An 18,773-nucleotide genomic window follows, 5' to 3' on the forward strand; every position below is an offset into this window, starting at 1 on the left:
TAATACTATATTTCCCTTGACGAGGTGATGCTGAATGTAAAAACAAATCTCAATTTACCCCTCTCCCCTGAATCTCTGTAGGTTAGGTTAGACATCCTATACACTAGCATTAATGATTCTGTCACAAACATGACATTACATATGACCATTTGTGACAGTTAAGAAGATGTAAATGCCAAATAATTTTACAAGGTAATGATTTGGGCAGTGGTGAGCAAACAAGCAGGTTGACGTTTATTGTCATGAATCTTGCCCTGTAGTCAGAACTGAGAGATTTCCACTAGATGGGCCGGCCGCAAAATCAAATTGTCGATATCGTAAGAATTCATGAAAACTAAAATATGCTTTTTTATCTTAATTTAAGGTTAGGGTTAGGCATTACGGTAGGCAGTGTGGTTAAGGTTAGGGCTAAGATTATGTTTAAAAACAGATTTTCTGACTTTGTGGCTGTGTCGGCTAGTGACCACTTTGCAGAGTTACCTCCAGGGCAACAATCCTTACAATAAATGCCAACCTGTGAACAAACAACTCTTTGTGTTGAGTTTTACTCATAAATGACTGTCTGTCATGTTCTGATGGGTTGTTGTGATGTTGCTTTAGGAAGAAATTGGTTTACTGTATCATTGAAGCGCTGTATCATCAAAACAACTCGACAACGTAGTGGTCAAATGTAAAAACTTCGCTCCTGAATTCTGAAATTACTTTAAGAATGAACAAAAGAATGGCAATTATTATGAGTATAGGCAGATGTACAAAAGTGTTGAGAAGACAGAAAGTAAGAATGGTAAATGACATTAGAATGAATGTTCTATTTTGCTTGTAGACACAATTTGCTTGAAGGCACAGACGATTCTGCACCATTTCACATCATTGCTATTACAGAGGTCCTCTCCATGGGAGACGGGAGTTGGAAAGACAAACTAAAGCGTGATGTAAATACTCTCGGCAGTGAAGAAGCTTCTTTCCTCCCTCCTCCTCTCCTCGTGATTTGCATTTCAAACAGCCGTTGTTTTGCATCTGTCTATTTGCATGCCATCGCATCCTTGCAGGTGGTGGCTTGTCTAACTGGGTGAGATGAAAAGCTCTCTGTGCACGTGTGTGTGTGTGTGTGTGTGTGTGTGTGTGTGTGTGTGTGTGTGTGTGTGTGTGTGTGTGTGTGTGTGTGTGTGTATCTCTACACATATTGTATCAATAAGAATTCCCAAATCGAAGGCGCTTCCACTTGTCACAAGCAGGGCACATTGCTTAATGAGACAGTCTAGGCAAGAGTCTCTCTCCATAAAGCCAATGGTCCAAGTTCACAGTCTATTTATTGAAACATTGTCCAGTTGTGTCTCTGCGTGTGGCTCATCCAAAACTTAGCCGTAATGCATACAGCAATTCCCAGCTCAGCATTTATCTGTCACAGAAAGACAATGTCCCGCTGACAGAACACAATATGGAATCCCATTGAAAGACTTGCCAAGCTATATTTTTTATCTGCCCGTTAGTTAGTCTCAGGTAGGAGATGGCTGCCATGGCTAAACCCATCTCTGTCTCTCAGAGGACACAGTCAGGGAAGTAAGGATGAGTACTGTATGACATAGGCGTTCCTCTTGAGTTCACATCAGTCACTCTACTCATTTGATAGGGCTGCTCATTTGCTATTGTATTCCTCATTATATTCTGGGGACTGAAGCAGATCTTCACTTTTTTTCAAAGCAAAAAATGTGTGTGATTGACAACTGGCCAGGCCGTGGCACATTCAGGGTCTCAGTCGATTGGCTGAGATGTTTTTTTTTGCTACCGCGCCACCTGAAAAAGGAAAAAGAAGAAGAAATACAGGAACTTCCAAAAGGTCCATTAAATGCTGGGTCACCCTGAGCCAAGTCTTCTTTCCTGGGCATCATTATTTCTGCTGCAGCTAGCCTAATCCACATCTCAGACATATTTTATGTAGTTGACATGAAAATGGAAGCAAATAGTTTATTCCTCAGCAGATGTTAGATGGGTGTAATATACCTGTCCAGAAAGCTTCATGTTGGACTGTTTGTTGTCCGTTTTTATTAATCAATGAATGTATGCAGCACATGTTCAGCTGATTTTCTATTCTCTTTGAGTTGACTCTCATTAGATATTTCCCTACTGCATATCAATTTGAAGCTGATAAAAGCCAAGACATATCACAGACTTGCACATTCCTCAAGTCTGTAGTTTGTCCACAGGCATTTAAGGCTGTCAGATTGAATTACATCCCATTAAGATATCTGTATCAGATGGTTTACATGTATAAAACAGTCTCATTTCATGTTTTTCTTTTGGTCCCATCTTCCACAGGATTACCAAATGAGGCTTGCTTAGCCCTCTGTGGCTGATTGGGAGCAGCAGTGTTGATTCTGCCTATGGGAGCAGTAATTGTGACTGATTGTGGGATATTTTATCATCAAAGCAAGGCTTATTGCAAGTACTGTAATCGCATGTGATGATTCCGCATAAACACTGTCGTTCAATTTTTGCATTAACTAGATGTGCAAACATGGGGGGGATAGAGAGAGAACAGGAGAGAGAGAACAGGAGAGAGAAAACAGGAGAGAGAAAACAGGAGAGAGAGAACAGGAGAGAGAAAACAGGAGAGAGAAAACAGGAGAGAGAGAACAGGAGAGAGAAAACAGGAGAGAGAGAACAGGAGAGAGAGAACAGGAAAGAGAGAACAGGAGAGAGAGAACAGGAGAGAGAAAACAGGAGAGAGAGAACAGGAGAGAGAAAACAGGAGAGAGAGAACATGAGAGAGAAAACAGGAAAGAGAGAACAGGAGAGAGAGAACAGGAGAGAGAAAACAGGAGAGAGAACAGGAGAGAGAGAACAGGAGAGAGAGAACAGGAAAGAGAGAACAGGAGAGAGAGAACAGTAGAGAGAAAACAGGAGAGAGAGAACAGGAGAGAGAAAACAGGAGAGAGAGAACAGGAGAGAGAAAACAGGAGAGAGAAAACAGGAGAGAGAGAACAGGAGAGAGAAAACAGGAGAGAGAGAACAGGAGAGAGAGAACAGGAGAGAGAAAACAGGAGAGAGAACAGGAGAGAGAGAACAGGAGAGAGAGAACAGGAAAGAGAGAACAGGAGAGAGAGAACAGTAGAGAGAAAACAGGAGAGAGAGAACAGGAGAGAGAAAACAGGAGAGAGAAAACAGGAGAGAGAAAACAGGAGAGAGAAAACAGGAGAGAGAACAGGAGAGAGAGAACAGGAGAGAGAGAACAGGAAAGAGAGAACAGGAGAGAGAGAACAGGAGAGAGAAAACAGGAGAGAGAAAACAGGAGAGAGAGAACAGGAGAGAGAAAACAGGAGAGAGAACAGGAGAGAGAGAACAGGAGAGAGAGAACAGGAAAGAGAGAACAGGAGAGAGAGAACAGGAGAGAGAAAACAGGAGAGAGAGAACAGGAGAGAGAAAACAGGAGAGAGAGAACAGGAGAGAGAAAACAGGAGAGAGAAAACAGGAGAGAGAGAACAGGAGAGAGAGAACAGGAGAGAGAAAACAGGAGAGAGAAAACAGGAGAGAGAGAGCGAAAGTGTGACTGCAAGTGCTTATATTTCATCTTACTTTTATCAAAACCATCAATCATTACATTGCCTTTAGGCTATTTATCGTAATCTTTACACAGGGACCACTTTAAAACAAGTATGCATCATTGGTGTCATTTCCCTGATGGGTTCGTTGTTAAAACAGATGTGTAGTTTGCTTGTCATTATATTTTATATTTCTAAGACACTTATAGATTTTATACTTTGTTTTATGTGTTTTATTTTGGGACCATGGTGCTAGTGCTGTTCTTAACACCCTGTGTTCAGCTGGATTTTACTGTCTCCTGGAGCTAACATTAGCAGGCTAGCCTCGGCTAGCTCCGGCTAGCTAGATTACCTGGCTGTCACTGGCAAAGCTTGTCTCACGTCGGGACCGTTGTTTCTACCCTGAGTATAAGCATGTCAGACTCCTCTATTTTGGAGTCGGATTCAGAGATGGACAGTAAAGTCATAAAATGTTAGACCTGTGATATGTTTACTGTCGTGAAAGGGAAGAATTTACTGATTTATACATTTGTGAAAAGTGTAAGCAACTCGTTGCCTCAAAAGACTGGAAGACTGAACTACTAGAGGAGAACAGAGTCCTGCTGTTTTGATGCAACACTTCTAAATTACCGAGAGGATAATCGAGGGTGCTCTATGAGATTGGGCTACTCTGCAGTAGCTACTGAGGATACCACCTTGGACCATTTTCCCGTATTAACACATCCCACCGACAAGAACGGGAGAACTACTGCGTCTTGTTCTACACCCTCGGGGGCAAAGTGGAATCGAGTTAGAAGAAGGAAAGAAGGAATATTCCAACGTATCCTCCGTCTGCCCTCTCGCCAAGACCTGCAGCTCTCAAACTGTTTCGCGGCCCTGATCCTGGCCCTCCTACAAGGCCCTCACCCGCTCCCAGACCACTCCACCGCAGTACCCAGCGAAAGCCAAGCCACTGCCTCCGTGCGACCTGGGAATCCACGACCTGCCTCTGGGGCTGCAGGTAGCCTGGCGGGTAGAAGAGTTGGGCCAGTAACCAAAAGGTTGCTAGATCAAATCCCCAAGCTGGTAAAAATCTGTCGTTCTGCCCCTGAGCACGGCAGTTAACCCACCATTCCCTGGGTGCCGTAGATGTGTATGTCAAGGGCAACCCTCCGCATCTCTCTGATTCAGAGGGGTTGGGGTAAATGTGGAAGACACATTTTAGTTGAATGCATTCAGTTGAAAAACTGACTAGGTATCCCCCTTTCCTAGTGTGGCCATTGTAGGGAGTTCTATAGTACGGATGTGGTGGTTGCCGGAGCAAGTACATTCTGCTTTCCTGGTGCTAGGGTGCGTGATATTACTTGGGAGCTTAAGGCCATTCTAGACCGAAACCCTGAGCTTTAAACGGTGATACTAATGACATCAAGCTGCGGCAATCGGGGGAGTTGAGCCCGGACACCTTATGGACAGGCTAATGGATACTGGAAAGAGGATTGTCCTTTCTGGCCCTATCCCAACAGATGTTTCTGGAGGTAAATCTGCTGTCGAAACTCTGCCCCGAAAAAGCATTGGATTTTATCGACTTATCCACTTTTATCGATTTGTTTTGGGAGCTACCTCAGATCTTAAAATGAGACGGCTGACATCTGAAAAGAAGAGGAGCTAGAATGCTGAGTTTAACATTGCACATGCACTAAGCAAGTGATAGGATATAGATCCCTTTCTGAGTCAAAATGCAAGCCAAGATCTACTGCTCAGATTTTTTGAGAACATGACTTAAAAAACGTAAGCCTATGCAACATTAACCAATTAAAAACATTTCTGTAGCAATGAGGATTATGTAGTAGTGTCACGACTTCCACTGAAGGTGGCTCCTCTTCCTGTTCGGGCGGCGCTCGGCGGTCGTCGTCACCGGTCTACTAGCTGCCTTTTCCTTTTCTGTTGGTTTTGTCTTATTGGTTACACCTGTTTCTTGTTTGGGGTTTGTTTAGGGCTATTTAAGCCGGTTATGCCCGCCTGCTTTTGTGCGGGCTTGTTTCTCTGTTTGGTTTTGTGCATGTGTTCTTTTGTTTTTCTCCGGACAGTTTGTGTCCTGTTTTTGGGCCGGTCATTGTATGCACCTGGTGTTTTGGCGTGACCTTCCTTTCACCGGAATAAATACAGTTGTCCTTTAACCTCTGCTCTCTGCGCCTGACTCCGCACCCACTACTCCTAGAAGTCGTAACAAGTAGGCTATAGGCCCAATACATTATCACTGCATATTGGCTATGCTTGAATTGTCCTCAGACCATTTAGAAATAATATTTTTAAAATGTTGGTATATGATCACACTGGTAATAGATCATTTGTTATATTACTTGTGATGCTCAGCTACTGTAAGTGAGCATAATGTTTATTTATTTTACTGGACTAATGACCTGCATCTGATGGTCAGTCTAAGGGGGGGGGGGGGGGGGGGGGGGGGGCAGTGAGGCTGATCTTCACCCAACTCACCATCCCTCCTCTCTCCCTCCCTCCACTGAGAAAAGGGAACACAGTCTTGCAGCTGATGGCAAAACTTAAGTGGCACTTCATTATCTCTGCTTCATGCACCAATTCTTGTTGTTCGTCTTATGACCAGAGAAAGTGAAATATTCCTCGGTATTAAAGAAGAAACAAGCCAATAATAATAACCAAGCAAGTTTATTGGAACACTATGCTATACTCAATCCTTTCAGCTGCAGTGCTGGTTGTAGCATTTTATGGCTTATAAAAGTGTTGAACAAAGTGTTGATAGGGCTGAATAAAAACTTGGACTTACTCATAAAAACAGCAGCTCTGAGCTGTATTCGTTGAGTATCTCTGTAGTCATGGTTTTACAAGTTTTTCAATCTCACAGTATCAACTTTGCTGTACGTTCAAGGTTTTCTTTTTACAGTCTATGGCTCGAGGAAACTGTGCAGTAACGTGATCTGAGCTATCTGATTGGCCAGTGGTAGGCCTATAGGTGTTCTACCTTCAGACACATGAAATTATTCAAAATGGAAATGATTTTCCTTCCCGGCGCTAGGGCTGCTGAATCAAGTAGACCTACCGCCAACAGCATGACATGAATAAAAACAATAGGACCACAAGGCTTTTATCGTTGGGTTTTTTACAGACATTTTTGGTGATCGACTAGGAATGCCTTGGAGATCGCGATCGACCGGTTGGTGACCACTACTGTAGAGAATGATGTACCTCCAGATACACATTCTCTATTTTAAATTCAACCATTTTATATATATGATTTACTAAGTGTCCTGCTAAAAATCGACTTTAAAAAAATCCACATATTGCAGAATAATTTACTTTGATTCTTTACATGACAATTGTTCCCTAGCCAACCCTCAGCTAAGAACTTTTTAAACTTCTCATTCTACTCTAAATGCGCAACAGTCTGGTTTTAAGACCTGGACATAGCACAGTTTCAACTGCTACTCTTGTTCTTTGATGTATTAAATTGCTTAAACAATAAAAACCATTGTGCTGCCTAACGTACAGTGGGGCAAAAAAGTATTTAGTCAGCCACCAATTGTGCACGTTCTCCCACTTAAAAAGATGAGAGAGGCCTGTCATTTTCCTCATAGGTACACTTCAACTATGACAGACAAAATGAAAAAAAAAATCCAGAAAATCACATTGTAGGATTTTTTATGAATTTATTTGCAAATTATGAGGGAAAATAAGTATTTGGTCAATAACAAAAGTTTATCTCAATACTTTGATAAATACCCTTTGTTGGCAATGACAGAGGTCAAACGTTTTCTGTAAGTCTTCACACACTGTTGCTGGTATTTTGGCCCATTCCTCCATGCAGATCTCCTCTAGAGCAGTGATGTTTTGGGGCTGTTGCTGGGCAACACAGACTTTCAACTCCCTCCAAAGATTTTCTATGGGGTTGAGATCTGGAGACTGGCTAGGCCACTCCAGGACCTTGAAATGCTTCTTACGAAGCCACTCCTTCGTTGCCCGGGCGGTGTGTTTGGGATCCTTGTCATGCTGAAAGACCCAGCCACGTTTCATCTTCAATGCCCTTGCTGATGGAAGGAGGTTTTCACTCAAAATCTCACGATACATGGTCCCATTCATTCTTTCCTTTACACGGATCAGTCGTCCTGGTCCCTTTGCAGAAAAACAGCCCCAAAGCATGATGTTTCCACCCCCATGCTTCACAGTAGGTATGGTGATCTTTGGATGCAACTCAGCATTCTTTGTCCTCGAGTTGAGTTTTTACCAAAAAGTTATATTTTGGTTTCATCTGACCATATGACATTCTCCCAATCTTCTTCTGGATCATCCAAATGCTCTCTAGCAAACTTCAGACGGGCCTGTACATGTACTGGCTTAAGCAGGGGGACACGTCTGGCACTGCAGGATTTGAGTCCCTGGCGGCGTAGTGTGTTACTGATGGTAGGCTTTGTTACTTTGGTCCCAGCTCTCTGCAGGTCATTCACACTTTTTGCTCACCGTTCTTGTGATCATTTTGACCCCACGGGGTGAGATCTTGCGTGGAGCCCCAGATCAAGGGAGATCATTAGTGGTCTTGTATGTCTTCCATTTCCTAATAATTGCTCCCACAGTTGATTTCTTCAAACCAAGCTGCTTACCTATTGCAGATTCAGTCTTCCCAGCCTGGTGCAGGTCTACAATTTTGTTTCTGGTGTCCTTTGATAGCTCTTTGGTCTTGGCCATAGTGGAGTTTGGAGTGTGACTGTTTGAGGTTGTGGACAGGTGTCTTTTATACTGATAACAAGTTCAAACAGGTGCCATTAATACAGGTAACGAGTGGAGGACAGAGGAGCCTCTTAAAGAAGAAGTTACAGGTCTGTAAGAGCCAGAAATCTTGCTTGTTTGTAGGTGACTAAATACTTATTTTCCACCATAATTTGCAAATAAATTCATTAAAAATCCTACAATGTGATTTTCTGGATTTTTTTCTCTCATTTTGTCTGTCATAGTTGAAGTGTACCTATGATGAAAATTACAGGCCTTTCTCATCTTTTTAAGTGGGAGAACTTGCACAATTGGTTGCTGACTAAATACTTTTTTGCCCCACTGTATAGACCTTTCCAAGGCCTTTGAAACTGTTGACCATTACATTCTCATTCAAAGGCTGACTGAAATAATTCGCAAGTGGTTTGAGAATGATCTGTCTGATAGGCCATAATGCTTGATTTCTGATGGTGTCAAGTCTAGTTTCTTGAACATTATAAAAAGTGTACCGCAGGGGTCGGTACTGAGACCTGTTCTCTTTACTATTTATATAAATAATACTGGTCTATCTGTTAAAACTTGTAATATTCATCTGTAGGCAGACGACACAGTTATGTACACCATTGCCCCAACTGTTGACCAGGCTATGTCAGAGCTGCAACCTTGTTGTCTTACAGAAAGCCGTGGTTGGTTTAAAATGTTTGCTTAATGTAGGTTGACTACATATTTATTCATTAGATAGGTCTCCCATCAATCGGGTTCCCGCCTACAAATATCTGGGCATTTGGATTGACAAAGATTTAATGTTTAGAAAACCTATGGATGAGCAAGTTAAAAAGATCTTGCCTCTCCGTAAATAGCAGAAGCAGATTGTACAGTCAGCTTTCTGCCAGTTCTTGACTATGGTGACATTATTTACCAGAATGCACAGCTTTAAAGCACCTCATTGCTGGAACCAACTACAAAAAACATTACAATGTTCTGGTGCTGCTCAGGCAATTTAATATATTGAATGGGGACCATCTTACTGAGGAATGTAATCGTTTTTCATGAATATATGTGTTGTGCTGTATTTTACTTTTTTTTATATTGTATTTGATTTTTGATTTTTTTAATGAAACTGTATATGCAGAGCTCCCCTGTGAAATAGACCCTGGTCTCAATGGTGACTCCCTGCTTAAATAATAATATAAGAAATATATATTTTTTAAAGATACATTTTCTAATAGTTTCATTACCTTCTAACTGTAATAATGCATGAAGTCATATGATTTCCTTTGCTGTCCCTTCACATATACTCACCTTGGTGGTCTTGACTTTGTTTCCAGAGCTGCAGGACCAGCCAGTGAGATCCGGCAGTACTTTACACTCCTCTCCCTCCACACAGGGCTGCATCTGACACCACCACTTCTGACGCACGATGGATGCTGAGGAAAACAGCACAGTGGGCAGTCAGCCACTTGAAATGAGATGAGATGCAACGTGTGGTCTAGAGAGCACTTCAATATATGGGCGAGATAACAACTTTAACATTGAGAATATGTTGGTGCAATACAAACCCGTTGAAGTACTGAAACGCTACCATCTTATATGAAGCATCCTACCTTCAACACAAGAGGGCATTGCCCTTGTTGTCCCGGCGACCTGACCAGGGAAGCAGGAACACTTGACTGTTTGAGAGCGCTCCTCAATCTTGTTCTTATTGCAGCAGCGATGGGCAGCCACTACTTCACAGGTACCTGTCTTTACCTGTGACGAACCTGAGACAGAGGGATTAGGAAAGGTGGTTACTAACTAGCAGTAGCAGCATGCATAGAGAGGGATGAAAACAATTAAACAGCTCCTTAAAATCAGTCAAAATTACGTGAAGCTGTCTGTGCTATCATTTTAGTGCACTTTGCAAGATATGACATACTGAACTTGCCTGCCTTTCACATACTGCTTGAGTGTGAGAAGAAACATCTAACCATACATACAAGCCAACATAAGAGATTTCAACACTACGTAATTACATAATTCACATCAGTATGCACCAGGCATGCATGTAAGTATGAGGTCTTAAGATTCTTCTGCAGTTGATTAAATGAAGCTGAAGCTTGAATACATCTAAAAGGTATGTGACAAATGTTAAATTTACAATACTTCACGTTTGAACTGCCATTTATATAATAGTTAATTTTTTTAAAATTATCATAAAATTACACGAATTCACAATTCACATATGGTCCTGCGTATAACCGCTAGGGGGCAATGCAGTTCAATCTACCGCTGTCCAGTCTACCTAACAGACAACGCTCACCTTACTGCTGTCCCCAACCACTCAGCAAAGATGGTATTAATGCCGTTTTAGGTTCTCTGTTTTCAATTAATTGAACTTCATGTATAACATTGAACTTCATGTATAACAGCATGTTCATAGTACATCCAGCAATCTGTTGTTAACGCCACGCATGGCGTTTGAGACCTCGCACTTTGTACTTGGAGAGCAATCATTGTACAATTTCACCATCAGGGCCGATACATTTTTTAAACATGGCATCTTGTAGTCTGGTTCTAGATATGCCATTAGGGTATTGAAGCCGACATCCTCTACCAGTGACAATGGCTGCATATCAACTACAATCATTTCTGTAATCAGCGCTGTGATTTTCTCACTCCATCCCTTTAACTTCTCAAAGTAATGCCATATAGGACTTCACTGAGGCCGCTTCCCTCTCTCTCTGCCATCTTTCCAACTGTTAACGACAATGAGGTGTGGACCACTTTATATTGGTGGCAAACCATTTGAAAGATGCATATCTCTTCCTATTTACAGCATTGTTGTGTTATGTATTTGTTTAATTTCATACAATGGGTGGGTCTAATCCTGAATGCTGATTGGTTAAAACTGCATTACAGCCGGTGTCTATTCCACAAGTTATCACCGGCTAAATCTATGACGTTGAAATGCCTATTTAGTCTGTTCCATCTGACTGCGCAATCCAGTGTCTCATCAGCTCAGCCAGGCAATTTATATACTTGATCTACAATGTGAAAAGCCATTATCTCCCATTTCAACAGCAGAGATTTGTATAAACCTTGCTGTCTGTTTCTGCGACATTTGTAACAATATTTCAATTGTTCCAATGGTGAAATTTGATCTCCAGCTGTCCCATAGTAATGAATCTGTAGGGAGTCGAGTTGAGACGGCGTTTCTTCAGCGTTTCTCAGTCAGTCTCAGTCAGCCGTCCCCTCGCCCATACCCGGGCGCGAACTAGGGACCTTCTGCACACATCAACAGTCACCCTCCTCCTTTTTCCGCAGCAACCAGTAATCCGGGTCAACAGCATCAATGTAACAGTACAATTTTAAACCGTCCCCTCGCCCATACCCGGGCGCGAACTAGGGACCTTCTGCACACATCAACAGTCACCCTCGAAGCATCGAGAAGGTCCCATCGCTCCACAAAAGCCGCGGCCCTTGCAGAGCAAGGGGAACTACTACTTCAAGGTTGAATTGATTGAAACGCTATTTAGCGCCCACGCTAACTAAGCTAGCCGTTTCACATCTGTTACACTGGCATAATTTTTATGGGTATATACAAAGAAATGTCAATTGAAAAAAGGTCAAACGAAACGAAGTGCAGCTAGTTTGAAATCTTTCCATCTTCAGTTTGAAGTGATTGTGTTAGCTGTGTTGTTGGCTAGCTCCTCTGAACAACAGTGTCCTGTCGAGTGAGCACATTTTCTATGCCAGGTGAAATCGCGCCTCATTAGCTCACTGTTATGAATGCATCTAAAAAAAAATTATCGCTGGAAAACAGCTTTAAATAAATCCAAATTAGACTACTTTGCTGTTATTCTGGCTGCACTTTTGACGTGACTGTAAATTATCCGTAATTGGCTAGCTAGCATGCAAGGGATAAGAACGTTGCCAGCCAGTATGGCAATGGAGCATTTAGAACGAATACAGAATACAGATACAGAACAAAAAGACTGAATAACTGGGTCGCGTCTCTGGCAACAAAACCGATAGAACAAACGACCGCTTGGCTAGCGACCTTAGATTTGTATCGGGCCTATATCTTGTGGAAGGATGAAATAGTATGAATAAATTCATCAAAATCATGTTTTTAATGAAAATCTATTAAATTATGATTTGAATATGTTGGTAACCTGTTGTATAAAAGTGATAATGCCCTTGAAGCCGGTGTCTGGAGGATACATTGGCACCGTTTGCAGGCCAACGACTTAGTCTCGGGCCTAATAACACCCATGCCAATATATTCTAAAAACACCAGCTTCTCGGGCATTATCACTTAAATAATGTTTGCCTTTATGATGATGATGATTGAGACCTGTCAGTGGTAGTTTTGTGTATGTATGTATGTTTTCTTAACGATAACAATCCCAAATTCGTTCAAACATTTAAACATCACACCCTTAACATTGACACAGTATCAGCGTTCACATCCTTTTGGATTCTGGAGCAACAGAGCCCCCATGTGGATATAAGAAACATCACAGGGAACACAGTCAAAATGGAGGAAGTACAAGAGAAAGTGAACGAGACTAGACCAAAAGGGAAAAGCAGCATTCACAGGACTCCCTTTCGGTCATTGCAAAGTTCTCTCATTTCTAATGAGAAAATATACAATAAAATGTAGGTATTTAAAAAAAAAATCAGAATGTGTATGAATGTAATAAGATATTTTGACGTTGAGGATTGTGACCTTTTGACATGTTAAGTTATTTATATATGTTACGTTATTTATTTATGCCACATTCAGAGGGAACACTGCATAATGCATCAATATTAGTTGCCACTTGAGTTTCAATTACTACAATAACCTTATTTTAACACAAGATTTGTTCATAAATTTCTGTAAATGACCCGTTTCTTATTTATGAATGTATACTTAAATATTATAGTATTATGTAGTCCCCTCCCACAGTAGCTGTAGAAACACCATGAGTCTGGCAAGACAGATACAGTAATTGTAGCATCAGCACTTGTGTTTACTTTCTACCATGCAGACCACAAACACCTATTTTCACCTCATTAGTGTTGGCCTTGCTTAATTCCCAGAGGAGCTGGGAGTACTGGTGACCAGGGGCCATAATGAGTCCAGTGGGGACCAGTGTTCACTGGTATGAATGGTTCTGGGACTTACCTGACTGCCCCCGGGAGCTGTAGTTGCCGGTGGACACTGGTTGGCAGTAGAGGATCACTATGCAGAGCAGGAGGAGGCCCCAGTGTACTGACCACGCCATCTCACAGCTAATAACCTTCATCCGGTCAGCCAAGCAACCACAGAGACATATGTTGTTAGTGAGAAGATATGACACAGCTATCGCACAGTAATGGGGTCTGAAAACTCTGTTTGAAGTTAGAACATTCCGTATGAGATCAAAACACAAACTGTGCTTAGCCTACTCCAAATATTTGATTTCTTAAAAAAGATAAATAGTATCTACATTTTCTGTCAACATTTCATCAAAAAGTTGGATGAAAGCTTGATAAAAGACATACAATAGGCAACCAATGACTGTCACCTAGTGGTTATAAATCATCAAGTTCTTGGGACAAACGGTTATGAGGAGTACAGCTCATCAGGAGCATGTACCAACAATGTGAATTCACAGCCCAAACTCCAATTTAAGTTGCAGCCAGCCAAATTCAACAGGCTGTTTAAAATCAGAACATCTCATACCCTCTATTAGAAATGTAATCCACAATACTGCCACTGTGTATGTACCCATAAGAAGTATTAGACCCAGATTGTTGAGACCACCACGGAGTTAGTAGGACCAGCAATTCTTACAGTACATTGCCATAGTATAGGCAGGCTTTCAGCGCTGCAGGTTTTTGTGCTTATGACACCCAATAACCTGCTCTGAAGACAATTATTTTTTCTCTGTGATTTTATTTTAAGTGATTCAACATTGAATCTGCTCATGAGTTTTCAACCTCAATACGTATGTTTATATATATATATATATATATATACACAGTACCAGTCAAAAGTTTGGACACACCTACTCATTCAAGGGTTTTTCTTTATTTTTTTACTATTTTCTACATTGTAGAATAATAGTAAACACATCACAACTATGAAATAACACACGTGGAATCATGTGGCAACAAAAAAAGTGTTAAACAAATCAAAATATGTTATATTTGAGATTCTTCAAAGTAGCCACCCTTCGCCTTGATGACAGCTTTGCACACTCTTGGCATTCTCTCAACCAGCTTCATGAGGTAGTCACCTGCATTTCAATTAACAGGTGTGCCTTGTTAAAAGTTCATTTGTGGAATTTCTTTCCTTCCTAATGCGTTTGACCCAATCAGTTGTGTTGTGACAAGGTAGGGTTGGCACACAGAAGATATGTCATGTATTGTCATGTTGTGTCCTGTTCCTGTTCTTTCTCTTCACCCTGTCTCCCTCTGCTGGTCGTATTAGGTTACCTTTTCTTCCCCTCTTTCCCCCAGCTGTTCCTTGTCTTCTCTAACTACCTCGTTCACCCCTTTTCCCACCTGTTCCCTTTTTCCCTCTGATTAGGTCTCTATATCTCTCTCTGTTTCTGCTTCTGTCTTTGTCGGATTCTCGTTTGTGTTTCTCATGCCTGAACCAGACTATCGTCGTGTTTGCTGCAACCTTGTCCTGTCCTGTCGGAATCTGCCTGTTCATCTAACCTTGTCCTGTCCTGTCGGAATCTGCCTGTCCATCTGAGCCTACGTGTGTTTCGTCATTAAAGAAACTCTGTTTTGTTAATTCGCTTTTGGGTCCTCATTCACGCACCTGACAAGATATCCCTATTTGGTAAAAGATCAGATCAGATCAGAACAGCTCAAATAAGCAAAGAGAAAAGATAGTCCATCATTACTTTAAGACCAGTCAATGTGGAATATTTCAAGAACTTTTAAAGTTTCTTCAACTGCAGCCACAAAAACCATCAAGCTGCTATGATGGAACTGGCTCTCATGAGGACCGCCACAGGAAAGGAAGATCGAGAGTTACCTCTGCTGCAGAGGATAAGGTCATTAGAGTTACCAGCCTCAGAAATTGGTAAATAACTGCACCTCAGACTGCAGCCCAAATAAATGCTTCACAGAGTTCAAGTAACAGACAAATCTCAACAATAACTGTTCAGAGGAGACTGCGTGAATCAGGCCTTCATGGTCAAATTGCTGCAAAGAAACCACTACTAAAGGACACCAATAATAAGAAGAGACTTGCTTGGGCCAAGAAACACGAGCAATGGACATTAGACCAGTGGAAATCTGTCCTTTGGTCTGATGAGTCCAAATATGAGATTTTTGGTTACAACCGCCGTGTCTTTGTAAGGTGCAGAGAAGGTGAACGGATGATCTCCGCATGTGTGGTTCCCACCGTGACACATGGAGGAGGTGGTGTGATGGTGTGGGGGTGCTTTGCTGGTGACACTGTTTGTGATTTATTTTAGAATTCAAGACACACTTACCCAACATGGCTACCACAGCATTCTGCAGCGATTGGCCATCCCATCTGGTTTGCGCTTAGTGGGACTATCATTTGTTTTTCAACAGGAAAATGACCCAGCCTCCAGGCTGTGTAAGGGCTTTTTGATCAATAAATAGAGTGATGGAGTGCTGCATCAGATGACCTGGCCATCACAATCACCCAACCTCAACCCAATTGTGTTGGTTTGTGATGAGTTGGACCGCAGAGTGAAGGAAAAGTAGCCAACAAATGCTCAGATTATGTGGGAACTCTTTCAAGACTGTTGGAAAAGCATTCCAGGTGACTACTTCATGAAGCGGGTTGAGAGAATGCCAAGAGTGTGCAAAGCTTTCATCAAGGCAAAGTGTGGCTACTTTGAAGAATCTAAAATGTAAAATATATTTTCATTTGTTTAACATTTTTTGGTTGCTATGTGTCATTTCATAGTTTTGATGTCTTCACTATTATTCTGCAATGTATAAAATAGTATACTGTACATACAGTATATGTATATATCTATGCACAGTATATACAATAATTCCCTTCTATTGTTTTTGACTCAATAACCTGGGCCATATCACCCTTTAACAACCCTCTCTCTGAGCTGAGCACTTCTATCCCATAAACCCCATCCCCCAAATATAACAGCAAGTGTTCCAAACCCAAAAAAGTCGTCCCAGAAAAACTAGGACAAGGGTTTCTTCTTTTACATGTAATTACAGTGATGAATAATGCACAAAGGAAGAAGCATATCAGGAGAATTGACTGAGGTATTTTTAACTACCATCTGTTCTTCAACAAGGTCTTAAACCTGTTACTGTCTGTCTGTCTGTCTGTCTGTCTGTCTGTCTGTCTGTCTGTCTGTCTGTCTGTCTGTCTGTCTGTCTGTCTGTCTGTCTGCAGTAGGTAGCCTACCACAGTGTGATGGAACTCACCAAGGGTACACATCACATATCAAACGCCACAGTGAGCAGGCAGGTTATCACATTACCTCTCGGTGACCAGATGAACAAGACTAGCACTAAATAGACAACAATGCTTTTGTCATACACCCACTTTAATTCAAACAAATCAAATAATTATTCCCCTCAAGATCCATAGTGTATCTGCTTTCATTGTGATGAAAAAAAACAGCAGCAAGGAGAGGTCCTTCAGCCAGTCACCTGTCAAACGCAATATTAAAAATAAAATATGCATTGATATTAGGCCTACAGTATCTCAAAGTCTGTGTTGATCAACCCCTGGGGGGAATAGAGCTATTTACCACTGCTGGCAAGGATGTTATTGCTTTTATTGTGAGATCAAAATCCTTTTCAAGAGACATTAAAGAAAACAACATTTATGAGATAATTTAATCCCAGACAATTACCACTAGACACATAGATAATTCCTTGTGAACTAAAATAGCTTGGCATTACAATACGTGACACAATACAGGACTTGGGCTGTACAGTGATTCATTATGTCCACAGCAGTATCTATCTAAAGGGCAAGTAGTAGTATATGTATGTTTGTGTGGTGGCTGTGGTGATGTTGAATTTATTACAGCCATTTCCTTACATTTAGCCTGGTAATCACCATTTCTAATCTAAATAGAAGCAAAGTCAATCAATTTAGAAAACCAAAATGTCCAAGTTATTTGGAATCTAATCCACAATGCTGCAGCTGCCACATCATTGGACTGACAATTGTTTGCAGATAAAGCAGTCTGTCATTGACTGACGACCTAGTTAATTTTATCACATTCATGAAATAATGGATCGAATTAAGATATAGTCATCACTCACTTACCTTTGTCTTAGTCTTACAAATTATAGCCATATATATTTGTGATGCGAAAGTGGCTACTTTCCTGATGTGAAGTTGCGGTCCATCCACCTGACAGTTTATAAGTAATTCTCATATGCATGATAAATTACACTTTGATCTATCTGTTCCTATCTATCTTTGCTTTTATATAGCTAGTTTCGTACTAACCCCTAACAACTGGTTCCTAGTGAGTCGTCTGTAGTGTAGAGAAAGTATTATCCACATCGATGCGCAATAGGCGTGGAATAACGGTTGTAAAACAGTCCCCTCCTAGATAATTATTGGTTTCCGTTTAGTTTGTTTCTCTTCCGTACTCCGCCTCTCGTTTGGTGTAAATACTGATGAAAAACCGCGTGACACGTCGCTCCACTCCAGACTTTTGCTTTGAACAAGATACAGTCCGAGGTGGAAAAAGAAAAGAAAGATAACTTTCACTGCTGTTGAAATGTATTCCATCCCGGGCTTCGGAGATGTCCTCTTCTCATTGATAGACGAATAGACTAAACATTCAGGTTAGGTATCATATCTGCATGCAGTCGCCAGTGGGCAAAATGTGTGATTGGTATGTCCTTCCCCAAAGCTAAATTACACCACAGCTGAGGGCACAAGAGACCAGTTTTCACATGATAGGCCTACCGACTGCTTAGCACGCCAGGAGGCTTTCTCGTAATTAAAAAACTTAATCAAGAATCCATCTGTTCCCAGACCACACCAAACCTCAATCATTATGATGCGTAAGGAAGGATTTATGAGCTTATGCTGATTGAACACAGTGGTAGCGTGTGTGGTTACATTTTATTCACCAGCTCACTTACTGCGGGGTTTGAATGACAACATATCTGGGGGTGTTCCAATTTAAAACTCATCTTGCTAAAGAAAGTGTGAACTGTAAGTGGTTTATTGTAGTGGAAAAGTAAGGAGTTGGTCCCCATTGTATTACGCGCAATAAGGTCCGCACCATGGGTAGAACCCAATAACGAGGAATAGTTGGGAGTTACTTCTGTGTCCTCCTGCGACAAGGATATTGGTCATCAACCGAAGTAAAGACAGTCAAGTTGGATATTCGCGCTTTCAAAACTCAATAGCTTTCAAACCACTTGAGCCACAGACTCCAAATAAGTGTCACGATATTTGAGAAATTGCGCACAACATTGCACAGGTCTTATTTTCACGATTTGGACATGAATTCGCTTTCCAAAGCTAATAAACATGTGGAAATGTGATAGCATTTTGTATTCCTAGTTGAA

General features: G+C 41.4%; 1 protein-coding gene across 1 annotated transcript; it reads right to left on the reverse strand.

Moving 5' to 3' along the window:
* Positions 1-363: 363 nt before the first annotated feature.
* On the reverse strand, positions 364-13,512 carry LOC110491083 (chemokine-like protein TAFA-4). Its single transcript, XM_036945780.2, has 4 exons — positions 13,408-13,512; positions 9,860-10,015; positions 9,558-9,682; positions 364-1,794 (listed from the first exon to the last, which is right to left on the reverse strand). Exons 1-4 carry the CDS (start codon positions 13,505-13,507, stop codon positions 1,783-1,785), a joined length of 393 nt encoding a protein of 130 aa, XP_036801675.1. The 5' UTR covers positions 13,508-13,512; the 3' UTR covers positions 364-1,782.
* Positions 13,513-18,773: the final 5,261 nt, after the last annotated feature.

This window comes from Oncorhynchus mykiss, chromosome 16, assembly GCF_057628025.1.
Source record: "Oncorhynchus mykiss isolate SJ-2025 chromosome 16, ASM5762802v1, whole genome shotgun sequence".
In the NCBI taxonomy this organism is placed as follows: domain Eukaryota; kingdom Metazoa; phylum Chordata; class Actinopteri; order Salmoniformes; family Salmonidae; genus Oncorhynchus; species Oncorhynchus mykiss.